This window comes from Colias philodice, chromosome 8, assembly GCF_061535455.1.
Source record: "Colias philodice isolate Cphi_HAF_F1 chromosome 8, ilColPhil1 Martin Lab GWU primary, whole genome shotgun sequence".
NCBI lineage: Eukaryota > Metazoa > Arthropoda > Insecta > Lepidoptera > Pieridae > Colias > Colias philodice.
The window spans coordinates 3,639,172-3,653,749 of NC_143093.1; the positions used below are offsets into that span (position 1 = coordinate 3,639,172).

The 14,578-nt window shown below is 31.2% G+C and overlaps 1 protein-coding gene across 1 annotated transcript in view; it reads right to left on the reverse strand.

The window, feature by feature from the left end:
• The window catches only part of LOC149486416 (uncharacterized), a 59,008-nt gene that overhangs the window by 40,679 nt on the left and 3,751 nt on the right, over positions 1-14,578 (reverse strand). Inside the window, exon 2 of the mRNA XM_089698010.1 lies at positions 4,014-4,181. Within this exon, the coding sequence (XP_089554136.1) occupies positions 4,014-4,086 (73 nt within the window). The 5' untranslated portion in view covers positions 4,087-4,181. The remainder of the gene's footprint in view (positions 1-4,013; positions 4,182-14,578) is intronic.

Below are 14,578 nucleotides of genomic sequence, written 5' to 3' on the forward strand. Positions count from 1 at the left end.
CAATGAATAGCGTCTTCTCATTTTTCTGTTCTCATTTTTCTGTCCAATTTTGTGGTTAGTGATGTTCATTTGATGCAACAGTTCTCGATTCTAATCGATTTTATAATCGAACAGAAAAATGATAATTTGAAGGAGCAATTTTTCAGAAAAAAAGGCATAGATTTTTTTTGTCATTTAATACGACTTGACCTAGAACTTTTAAGTATTTTAATACAAAGGTACTAAAAATAAATATTATGACATGGACGCCATTAGTTAAAGTGTCATCTTGGGAGTTTTTTAAGAAAACTCCTTATTGCTTAGACTATGTTTGTTTTTTCAGTTTTCCAAGTAACCCGAACATAAAAGGAAAATGGATCAATGCAACGGGACATAAAGATTGATTGATTGACAGTTTCATTACTTTCTTTCGATGGCCTCTCTAGTACGTAGTACATGGTAACTCAATGGGCATATGTAAGAAAAAGCTAAAACACATTAGTTTACTTGTTAGAATATTAAAAGGTTTATAACTTTATTTTATCATCCCTCTGTCTATGGTAATTATCATTTTTCTGTCTTGAATCGATTTAGTAATCGATTACGATTCATTTATTTGACTACCTCTTAGACATAGATCTAGTTTGATCTGATTTCTTTCGATTTACTTCGATGGGATAGGACGATACTAGAATCGCCGCGCGAGTGGCGTCCTAATCGATTTAGCGTAAAATGAAATTACCATCACTAAAAAGCGCTCGTGACGTCATAACGCTTCAAGGTCAGTACAAAAAATATGACACGCTTGGTTTTCATACAGATCGCGGTACTTGCGTAGTCTATCTATGTCTGTGGTTCTTATGTAGGGTACATATAAAAGTGTCTTTGATCCATTATTCCATTATATCCACTTTACGTAGATTTCAAAAACTAATAGATTCAAAGTTAAAATTATTTTACGACGTAATACCGAATTTTCGGTATTATATTAAATTAAATAAAATCAATATGAAATCAATGTGAAGAAGTGAGAATAGTTCTAACTTCCTTCATTCATCCAACCTTTCATCATTCGTAGAAATATTATAAATGTCTTTATTAATCTGCTTATCTTCTTGAATTATGTTTTAATTGAAAACTCAACTTATTGCAATTCTCCGAAATCTTATTTTTAAAAAGCTCTAATACAATTTATTCTTAAATAGACTCACGGGTATTATGTACATCATATTGAAAGCAAAAGTTGAAATGGGAAGAATTTTCTGGAAAGGCGTTAATTACATCAAGTTTTATTTCTGAGAATTTCATACAAACTTGATGGTCCGGGAGCCAGCAGCAGATTTTATGACCAAGTTCCTCTCAAGCGGTAATTAGTAAAATGCATCAAAGTATAGTATTATGAAGCCTCGTGAACGTCAGCTGGAGCTCGGTTGGGGGGAAGAGCGGTTGTAGCCTCCCGTATCAGCTGACGGTTTTTCCACCAAGATACAGCCAGCTGACATATATATTTATCCACAGTTACATATAAGCTATCATCAGGTAAATTTTTGTTTGAGAGGAAATAACGGAAAATAAATTTTTCTTTAAATTTAACTTTCATGTTCGAGACACCAGCTGACGTATAATACACCATGTTGTAACCAGCTGACTATTTTTTTTCGTTGAGATATTGGGTTAGCTACAATTTGACAAATTTTTAGCTGAGAGGAAATGAATGAATGAATGTATTTTTTTTCCTATGTGCGTGGGAGGCTACAACCGCTCACCCCCCCAACTGAGCGCCAGCTGACGTTCACGAGGCTTTATAATACTATACTCTCATGCGTCTGACGAATTATCTCTTGAGAGGAAATAGTTAACCAAATTTGCACCTGGCTCCCTAACCATGAATACTCTCTAAATCACCCCTTCGAAAGTATTTGAATTTGTTTCTTCTCAACAGATGGAAGATACTTTAAAAAGGGAATGTCAAAAGTTTTGTGATCCCTCCATTTAGGCTTCGCGATACGGTCTGACTTTTTAAATAATAAATCATAGTCCATTATGATTAATATCCTTTTTTTGTATCGAGTCGTAGATTTATCAATACTGGCTAAAGTAGCTCACAGATATTTATTTCTCTCGCGATAATTACGACGGTAATAAATATAATTCAGAAATATTTATGTATCGAACGCATAAAGCAAATATTATGTGCTGAATGCTGATTGTATTCTTATTTTATAAAATTCACAGGAAACGTTAGAACCCAAAGAAAATGTTTTGAAGGAATTGTCTGAGTTGGGGTTCGTTCAAGTATTACGTAACACAATTATTAGAATAGAATAGAAACACATTTATTCCCAAAAAATGATACAGTACATTAGATAACAGAAAATACTTATAACTTAAAAAAACAAGGTATAACTGGGTAAAACAATATGTGTAGACTTAATAATATTAGACCGGACTCTCAGTGGAGTTTCGTTTGCAAAAATAGCGGATTACTATTATAGACCTGAATAAATTAACGATCACACACATTTAATTATAATTGAATCAAAATATTTCTCAAACGACACATAAATAAAATCAAATGCAGGCTTCAACGTCTATTTGCAAAATTTAGGGTTAGGTTAGTTAAACAATCTCCGGATATAAAGGGATTTGCTACAACCGCAACATTTTGTGCTAATTCATTTACCGGTGAACTTCTGAATCCCCGATTTAGTGGTTACATAACATTCAGAGAACAGAGAAACTACCCACGCAAGTTAATGTGGCTCTAGTAATCCGCCCTTGCAATGTTTCTATGAAAATTAGTTGCCATTTACAATTTAAGTTATCTCGAGGATAATATGTGGAGCGTGGGTAATGATAACGGATATTAAATGTTTCCAGTCTGTTTGCTGAATATCTATAAATATAATTAACTATAGACATTTCAAAACAAAACATTACCCTACAAGCTTCGTAAATTGAATTCTTAAAAATAGAACAAAGACATTTTAGTTTACAATGTTCGTATTATTCCACTTTATTTCAGCAAATAGTTGCCCGCCCACGATGGAAATGGTATATTTATAAGTATATAATACTTTAATTTGAAAATAAATACTCCCATCAATTGGAAAAGAAAAAGTACATTAATCAGCAGTGTTTATCTTTCTTAATTATGATGAGGCGAAGGTTTTCCTTTTCTTTCAGACTAATTGGGGCATTATTTTCGAGATTTGTCTGCTTACTTACATTTAAGATATTTGTGCTAGTTAAGATATCTTACAAAACTTTTATAATAATAAATAAATTGGACCAATAATCTAGTGAATAATAATTATTATAATAATTCTTATAATGTTTACTTTTTACTCTTAGCTAAATATTTTTCAATCGCAAATAAGATGGCAACAATTGAAACTAATTGAGAAACTACTGCTCTAAGAGAATAATGAATGCTATTGTATTACTGAATATAAATTAACAGTAACAAGGAATTTAAATGAAAATAGTTGTTATTCCTTGAAAGTCACTACTTGCCTTATAAGTATGATTACTACTTGCCCTATAAAATAATATTAATATCACAATGATTATAATCTGTATTCAAGTATGTATTCAGAAAAGTTTATTGTCATCAAATTAGTACGTTATGAGATTTTGAGTTGTTGATTCAGTTATCTGTTCTGTTCTGAGGTACGAGCTAGGTGCGGCCAAATATTATAATCGATATTGAATAGGTTTTATATGATATAGACGAAGTTGTACTTTTCGCCGAAGATCGAAACAAAAATTTTACTTTTATTGACTCTATTTTACTTAACCAAGCAAATAATTTATACTGTCTTAGATTTCTCGCATATCTATATATAGAATCATGTAATCGATTTTCTATCAAATCCATATTTTTGAAATTAGATATATCCCATTTTATTTATGTCAAAACCAGGTCTAGTATGAAAAATTGATAGTTGACACTGATCTAATCCCCAGAAGAGATTTTGATAGAATTTCCTTCCACAATATTATCAAATACATTAAATCTTTATAAAACTCACCCAAGTTATCAGCTCTATGTAGAGGTATGATAGATATCCACAGCACAAACCAGAGGCCAGCCTTTTGTGCCATGTTTCACAACACTACAGTACATCTAACATTTCTGACTACACTGACACTATAATGCTGTTTTATTCTATAAGTCCAAATCCGGAGTCACTTTCCACCTGAAACAAAATAAGACTAAGTTAAAAACACAATACGTATTTTTTATATACTTCATTTATAATTTCGAGAAACTAGGTGTTATAATATAAAAAAAACAATCATAGAAAGCTTTCTTCTCTATCTTTTATCTTTTCTTCTTTATCTCTAAAAATAAAACCTTTTTCTAGATATTAATCTATTATTTATGCGAGGAGGTTAAACTGAGTCTAGTCAGTAGAATCCTAAGTTGATATTCCTAGAATGTTCTATTTCAGACTTTTTAATTTCAAATCAAACTCTTAATTATTAATTCTTCAACAAAGATCAAAGTTCCCTCTTCATGAATGAATTGAATATTAAATTCTATACAATACAACTTAAAATTAACATGACAAAAGATCAACAGAGTAAACAACACGAAAAACAACTGTGAACAAACTAACATAACTAAACAAGGAAATGATGTGATCACGCGGAATTGGCAGCGCGAAAGATATTTCATACTGATTTTTGTGTCTCTATCCTTTCTCACCCTTTCACCCATCTATTCATATTTTACAAGGAACTTATTTATTAATCTTTCCTATGAAATATTAGACATTAAAAACTACAGACTACATACGGTTAGTAATTACACGAAGCCTATAAAATTACGTTCTTCATGTACATGTACAAATAATCTTGTATTCTTTTCAACTATATAAAAGTTCATCTAAATTTTATATTTCACAGATAATTAATTAAATTAATTTGATAATACATAGTACACTTGAATTATAATTATCTATTATTAGATTTAATTATATTACAAGGACGACATACACATTACAATTGTTTCTCGAAGGTCCCAATATTGTAACTGTTTGTCAACACCACAATTATAATTGAATTGCTCTTGTTAATAATATTAATTCGATATAGTTTCAAATTGTTATAGTATGTAATCATAATCTTCATGGTACAATTGTATTCAGACTGTATGGACCCTATAATATTCCTATTAGTGATTATCACACATGAATTCCGCTCTATAATCGATAATAATATGTGGAATAATATTCAGATGTATATGCTGCAAACTAATACCTATATAATATATCTAGGCATATTATAAATTTCTCAAGTTTATTTTTTTATTATATTTTATAGTTTATTGTTATACTTAGGTACTTTTATTATATTATGTGAATATATATACCTAAATATCGTGTTTCATACAGTAAAAAAGAAACTGCCCTCCTAGATTTGTATCAGGACATTCTTTAAACAATTAGTATTATCGACTCTTTCCCAAACAAAGGCAGCTAAAAAGACCTCGAATCGGCACATTAATTGTTTCACAAACCAACGGCAAAAGGATTTACTGTTAAAGAATTGGGAAACTTCGAGAAAACCGCGCCCGTATTGTGTGCGCGTTTTTTAAATTGGCAAAACAAAATACGAACGCCAAATCTTTCAATTTCCACCACGCCTCCTCGTTTTATTTGGGTTTATAGGTTACGGCTTTGTTTTTATTGAATGTTCTCAGCGATTCTTGGATGCAAAGACAAATAACAGTTGAGACCTGAGAAACATAGAATATGAAAATATAGCGTTGACTGTTCCTTCAAAGGGAAACAACAATGAGTTTAGCGTCTCTGAAAATGTAAAATATCATGAAATATGTCGTATATACGACGGCGAGTTACATACTGTGATATTTTTATATAAATTTATATAGCCTCTAAATACACTTATCTAATTATGCTTACACAAACCATTCCATTGAGAACATTGATGCAGAGGCTTTGATACCTAAAGAAGATTAACATGTTACATAAAGGGTCACGCGTTGTTCTGAATTATGAGCGCAAAGCAAGATATTTTCCATGCATTTTTAATAATTTTAAGTACGTAAGAGTTGTAGAGACATGTATGTTATTATCCATGAAACACATAAGTAAGTTTGAATTAATGGAATTTGATACATTCAAAGCAAGTGAAACCAACACGAATGAATTGGGTACCTATAATATGAATGCAAGTGACACGAAAAGACATAAAACCGCATTAGTTTCATTGCTTCAAGGAAACTGAATGATTGAATGATAGGGGATTTAATGATTGGAAAGAAAAGGGTCTTCCGGGATTTGGGTTTCCAGTTTTCTCACTTACGTCGATCGAATACCACCTTCGGCAAGATGTAGCCAACCTTTTAATTTCAATGTTTAGAAACTATTCATGGTTCAGAAAATACGATGAATAAATGTTTTTGTTTATTTCACCATTTAATCGTGTCCGTAATAATAATGAATAGACCCGTATAGTTACAATCAAATATTACCTTTTGTATACAATGAAAGCTACAACAAAATGGGTATGGTGATAAATTTATATTATGTATAGACATACTCAATTAAAATTTTAAAAGCAAGGGTAAAGAATAACTCTATTTAACGCATACCCAACAAACAATTATGCGTTGGTTGCAGGCTATTTTAATGTTTAAGGTACTACTATTGATTTATAATGGATTCAGTTATCACTAAAGGTGGTTCAGTACACTTATTAAATAAGTTCAGCTCTTCAAGTTGCATTACAACTGTAAATAACGAATCACAATTTCCTTAGTAGTTAGTGTAGTATCAGTGGCTGCGTATATACTTAATCCATCAGTCCTCGGAATCACAGACACAATAGAAAATCTATTGTGTCGCGCCCCGATCGGGGCTTACGGTGGTCAATGGGTTAAGACGTTAAAGCTTGTTTCTGCTTACAACGTTAAAACCTGTTGAAAGATCTTCATTAACTCTCTTTAACTCTTATTGCTACAAATCTGCTATAACGGAGTTGCTTTTAGATCATAAGACTTTATTTCAACTTCAGTAACGTTAGCGGTTCTGCAAGGGAGTTAATTAAGAGTGTAGTAACACCAAACTCTACATTCGTTGTATAACCCTTATATACAGTTTACGCCTGTTATACTAAAGGCAATCATAGGTTAAATAGTTACAGTGGTTTTGTACGATCCTTATATAAAAGGTTTTGGTGTAAGATGAATTACTTGTAACTCTGTAAAAACACCATTAAATGTTTCGAACGCTTAAAGAGTTTATGCATAACCTAACCTCAAATTCTGAAAACATTTATCGAACTGAGCTCGTGACAATATTTTTGTGTATCTTTTGTGTTTGTGAATGTATGAACTGTAAGCTGTGCATTTTCTTTAAAATGAAACCTGCGCCTGGGGTGACTTGAAGATTAGGGGTTTCATTACTTTGTGAGGAACCCTAATCCAAACATGTATAAATAAAGCTAAAATCAGTATTTTAGTCTCCACAGCAGGTAAATGTCTTCGATAAGTGTATAATTCCTCTCTTATATCAACCCAAGACCGTATAATACTCTTTACCACCGGCGTTGTAGTTCATCAAGTGTCATAATTGATTTAAGGGAAGACTGTAACTTTAAGAAAAAATCGCCATTTTGATTACTTTCTGTAAACATAACCTAAAAATTTATTGGTACAAAATCACTTTCTAATAACGATATATTTACATTTTTCTAATTATTTTACTTAGTTTTATGTATATAATCACTAATAAAACCGAGCAACACTTGAAAATGACGTTTAAAACTATTTTAGGTTATTTTCATTTTCAAATGTTATCCTTTTATTCCTCTAATTCATAATTTTATGAGGGCGCGTTAAAATTGAGATGAGAAACACGATACGCTATCACAGTAAACTGGCAAGCGCACTAATAATTAACTTAACACTTCAAAAATACTTTAAATCCACAATACATTTTGTGATGAGAATATTGCAATGGCGGCATACTGTCGGCAGATAAACGAAGCACTCATTTGGACAAATAATAACTTAATAAATTAACAGAATTCTTTTTACTTTAAAGCTTTTACAATCTGATTTTGACACAGAAAACTTTTCAAATGACTTATAAGGTATCAACGTACCGGTCTTAGTTCTAACTAACACCACTATAGATATGTTATATAACTCTAGGTTTCAACTTAACTCCATTCTAAAGGCGCTATAAAGTTTCAAACTAACATTGACGTTCTTGTAACACCTCTTACACACTTCAACTAAAGGCTTTGTAGAACCACTATATAGGGCTTCATACAGGCTTAGCCTGCAAAATTTTGTGCCAAAATCGAGGGTATAAAGGTGTTATTACACTCTATAACTCTCTTATAAGAAATACGCTACCTCTTAAATATCTAAGTAGAACCGAAATACATGTCTATAATAAAGCTTGTCTTAACGCTTAATTGTTTGTTGGGTATGTAGGCGTTTAAAATCGCACTAATTAGCCTACTTACGGAATTAATGTCGCTACTAACAATTTTAAGCTTACGAGTATAACTAGGAAGAATATCATTTATATCAAGAGTAAAAAATTATATTATTATTTTATTTAATTGTAATTTTTCAAACACAACAACCTTTTTGTAGAAAAAAAGTGTGTATGCCGAGCCCTCGTGTTAGAAGTGAAACTTCTTTGGCAAGACTAAAAGATATCAAAATCGTCGCCTTACTCAATAACGTAACGATATTGCCATGACGCAACCGTGAAATTTTACTCTGAACGCGCCAAAAGTAGTTTCACTTTAAAAAGCTTATGAAAATATTAATAAAGCACTTTACGTTATGATGATGACGTTTTTCCTCGTGTTAAATTTGCTTACAAAACGTTGTATGTTTTGCCAGATGCTCCTCCTAGATACACATCAATAAACATACATTAACAAATAGACGTCTGACGCAAAAACAGACGGTCATTACAAATGTTTGTAGGAGATAAACAATTTATACACAAACATAAAAGTCTAATCGCAAATTCCCGCTAATTTCCCCGAATTTCTGAAGCGAGATATCAGAACAAACTTTATGAATTACACAGATAACATAATCGTTCAAAACTGAGGTATAATTAAAGCGATGGCCCCAAAAATTAATTGCCCAAAAGGTTTGGCACTAGTGTTGGCCAATTTCGTATTCAATTAGATAGGAATTTTATGCTTTCAGACTCAAAACGAGTGGACGGAATTCGAAATGAATCGGTATTCCGCACGGATCACTAAGGGCCCGATTTCCTATTGTACTCTATTCTTTTACTGACTTAATTCGCTATTATTTAGTGGACTTTTGTTACAGTTACAGGTTTAAAACGGTTTTGGCATTAGCTTTGGGTTTTATCTAGTTTATTTTATCCCTATTGGTTGGTACCGTTATAATGGTATATTTATTTTAATCTTTTTGGAAAACTAACACGCTGTCGTGCAGTTTAGTTGTAGTGTCGATTTTAACTTAGAATATTTTGTCTCATAATTATTTTATAATTAGCGATGACGTAATGTTTTATAACATTTATTTGAATACTAGATTTCCGCCCGCGGCTTCGCCCGCGCAGTTAAAGAAAAACCGGCATAGTTCCCGTTCCCGTGGGATTTCCTGGATTGCGTCATTTTCCCGGGATAAGAAGTAGCCTATGTCCTTTCTCGGGTATCAAAATATCTCCATACCAAATTTCATGAAAATTGGCTCAGTAGTTTAGGCGTGATTGAGTAACAGACAGACAGACAGAGTTACTTTCGCATTTATAATATTAGTATGGATTTATCACTGTACCTACACAACATTAATTGATACCTATTTTTTCTTTGTTACACTGGGTATTGGTAGAACTATTTTAATATTATGTCTGAATTCACAATACCTTGATTTACGTTAAAAATTAATTTTTCTCATAGTACGTAGGTCGTAGAGTTACTTATGTATACTAAAATCAAAGACTTAAATACATAATAACCTTTCTCATTAAATAAAAAATAAAATGTTGTGTGGTTTTATGAAACCACGGTAAAAGTGAAACTTAGGCACAAAATTATCGTATTTGTACGATAATAATTATCGTACGGTTCGACCGTCACGCGACATGCGCTACACAGACCAAAAAGTTTGAGACGATGTAATAAAAGTTTCACTTTAAAACGCTTTTACGTTACACACACATCGAAATAACGGAAAAACGAAAATGCTTAAATCCCTATAAATAAATAAAAAAATGTTATTATACACATTATACTTACAAACATACGTTATTTCTAATTTAAAAACTGTTTTTGTTTTACATAGTATGAAATGAATAGAACTCAATTTCGCATTTTCCGAAGTACATTTCACGATTCTTATTTTTATCATGTATTTTAATTTATGATTTACGCTAGTTTTCGCTCCATGGTCATAAATTATTATGAGTAGGTAAACAATTGATCGTCTATCGAGGCTACGTAAGAACTATCAACGCAAAGCGGGTGTCTTGTAATATTAAAATTTCCATGACCATCTCATGATTTTAAGAATATATTTACATCCTCTTTTATATTATATTATGTAGCAACTAGAAAAGCTTTATATTTCTTAATTAAACATTACCTAAGGATTATGGAAGCAATTAAGACCTTACACAAAAGAAGTCTTTACCATATGGAGAGAATTTTATAAGCGTGTTTACGCTGTAGGCGGTTTTATAGTACAAAGATGCCTTGTAGCAATTTGAACGGATGGTGTCGGTGGAATATAGTTACATCGTTGTATGCGGTTCAGAAACATTGCTTGAGTTTCCAAAAACATGAACAGTGTTGTGTTTAAATGTTTATTGTTCGACTTGTCTTATAACGCGGTTTTAGCCTTACATAACCTTAATCAGTGTCAATAAAATTGAGATACAAATATACGCTTTAACTTGAATTTATATGAAAGTTATGTTTTCTCTAGCTATGCTGTTAAGCTACTGTATACAGTGAACAGTCGTATATAAAATCAACCAATTACAAAATTGCTGTGCCGCTGACAAACCCGCAGCAAAAATAAGGATTTTGATTAGGTATATGTTACTCTACCTACATCATTTCCAAATCTCATCAAAATCTGTTCAGTGATTTTCATCCGAAAAAGTACAAAACATTCACGCGTTTAAAATAAGAATGATAATACAACATTTAACATTTTGTTCTTAAGTATCAAGTTACAAGTAAGCTCATAAGCTATATAAATTACGTAAAGTGCCTATCTACTTATACAATAACCACAAAATCACAGTCCTAATATATTTAAAACAAGATAATTACTCTTCAAGGAAATGGACCTTAATTTCCTTCCTCAATGAAAACGTGTTTCTTAAAACTCTGAGGGAAAAATGGGTGTAATCATGGCTGCTCGGTGTAGAATTTCTAAGTCACGGTTTTACTTTATGTAATTTGCATTTTGTCGTAGTTACCTTTTGATATTGAGCACGCTACAGGATTTTGTTAAAATAATATTATCTGTGTAAAATTATAAATTCTAAATACAAAATTCGATATTTTACCAACTAACTTGGAGGATAGAGGATTTTTAAAATTAATAATTATTATTTTTCTTAAAAGACATTCACAACAATAAAAAATAACATTAATTTGCTTACCCTATAGAACATTTTTCCTCGTATCTAATTAAAAATAGAAGTCAAAGAAACAAGTCACTAGGTTCCTTTTTCTTCAAATATATGGAAAAACAAATATAATATAACACGTGGCATGAGATTTATCGTTCTGGGAAATAAAATAATATTGCCGCCAAAACACGCTGTTTTTTCTAACCATAAGCTTTTTTTTTGCATTTGCTTTTTTAATACAGCTGGAGCGCCGCGTATCAAACCAGCCAGTCGTATCTTATATCTCTATAATTTTTTTATACAATATTCAACCTCTTTTGTTGCGGGTCACGAAGGAATAATATTATCGTTGTTTATTAAAGATGTATTAATTTAGAATTAGGCTATATGCAAGGAATAAAAAGATTTATTTTCTATCAAAAGATTAATGGCATTAAAAAATATAAAAATAAATGTAATAGACCTGATTATTTGTTTTTTCATGTTTCTATTCAAATAAAAATAATCTATTTTATAGAATAATCATTTGAATTAACAAATCGCGTGCAAATGCGATAATACTGCGGCGTTTTGATTATAAATAATTACACGAATAAAATAAAGCAGACTCATTTGTGGAAATGGCACAATGGAATAATTTTCTTGACTGTTTAGATTTAGTGCTGCCATATCACAATTGGTAAGGGTGGAATAAAATGTCGTTTTAGTTTTTGAAATAAATAGAAACAAATAGTGTTATGCAATTATTGAAATGTTTATCATTTAATTGCTACCTTTAATTTTTATTTAATAAAATATGTGATACCTACTGTACTAAGAATTTGTTTATCCCTGTATATTTAAGATTCATAACTGCTAAATACATTGTTAGATTGTCGTTGTTTTACATTGTAGACAATACATGTTTTAGATTGTAGAAATATTTATGTTAAAGATAAAGTTCGTAGCAAAATAAATCATCACTATTTTATAAGAATCAATGAATAATAAAAAGTAACGAAGGACTTTTTTAGCGTCGAAAGTTATAATTTATCAATCTAGAATAGCCGTTCCTTTATTACCACCGCTACTAAATCCCAGATTCACAACAAAAAAACGAATTATAATAACAAGAGAGGAAAGTGACGGATCACTCTATCACGGAGTCAAGGCTATATCCGCAAGAATACAGGGTGCTTCTTTAGATAGGGGATGATATTACATATTTTAATTTATAATATTATGAAATTTAATTCAGTTGAGATTTTGAAAATGTATTACACCACATAACAATATTTTGACATAGGTACTAATAAGATATTAAATAAAGACTTTTAATGAATTAATAGCTTTTAATATATCCAAACGGAATGTCGCGTCACACTGCTTTCTTCCCGCGCAATAGACTGACATCTGCCAGCATTAGGGAGGGGACGTGGCCGCGACTAGTGATGTGCGTTCTTGATTTCATCTAACAGTACCTATGTAAAAACAATACTTAAAGCTTTCATAAAAAAGATATCATTCAATAAAATAGTCTTGCTTTTTTTAAAATTTAAACACAATAAACTCTATAACATCTTTAGAAACATATCACATACCGCTTAGCTTGTATGCTACCAGAAACCGTATAACAAATATATCTTTAAATAGTTCGGTAAAGCTCTCAACGCACGCTTCGTGGAAGCCATCAAGAGCGCAGTAAACTCGAGATTGTGGACACCCTGTATATTTTGGACAAAGTATAGGGGTGGTGAACTACAGAATGATTAATCACTGTTCACCGCCAACAAGCGGAGCGTATTATGTAAATGTAGTATTACCATATTACCAAAATTACGAGCGTAGACCCTTGCACATAAATAATAATATAGGACAAATAATGCTCAGCCAAAACACTTTAGACTCAATTAATATTATGTTTGCATTAAAATTTAGTTGGGATATTCGAATATATGTTTGCTTTACACAATAGTACTTACTATTCGCAAATATTTGCTATGTTCGTAATTACCGGATTAAATGTAGGTATGAAAATAATATTGGTTAACATTATTAATTAATAAAATATGCTAGTGGGAATTTGTGAGATAATTCCTTCATAAGCTGCGTTTTGAAAACTGTAACGATAAAACAGCGCGTTCTACACAGCTACACCAATGCAAGTTGACCTTATTATAAACATATCCTCTTATTTATAGCCAGTTGTTTATTTATCCTTTTCTATCTGCAATAAAGACGGGACAACAGTTAAGCTTAGCCTACATTTCAGATCCAACTCGATACAGAGTTTAAACCTTTTTCACGCTACGTAGCATATTGTGTTCACGGGCTAGTCTGATTTGCATGCACCGCCTGCTTAGAACGGAGACCTGAACATAAATCTAGGGAAAAATACATGTGAAACGTGATCTAGAAGCTTCGATGAAGTGTGGAACTGAAACCGCTTCAACATAATAATTATCCTCCTAGATTTATTTTTGGAAAGCTATAAGGTTTTGTTCATAGCAGTTTTTTTAATGTTAACGTTTTTCTCGGATTTACCCCTCGGACATAATATTTAAAGATTATGTAAGAAAACATTTGTAAAATATTTAATAAACAACAAAGATAATCAATTAGAATTCTTCTTTTAACAATCCTTCAAGAATCGAATCTTATAGAATTAATTTAAGAAGAAGACTTAATTTTAAATAAATTTGTATTGAAATTATGAATGCACGTGAAAGATGTACCTACATTTTTCGAATTTAATATTCTGAAAGAGAATTTTGTCTTAGGTTTCAGGCAGAAAATCTTAAAAATTGTTATTAAGTTTTATACAAAATATGAAAACGTTTACGCTACATTTGTTTGCGATATATTTTAAGCGATGATCTGTGTAGCCTACATAGACAATAGCTGGTATCTGGATTAAAATTATTATCCCTTAATGTTTTGATTTATATTAGGATTTCTCTCTCTATGAATTTGATACAAATCTGAAGAGTAGTTAG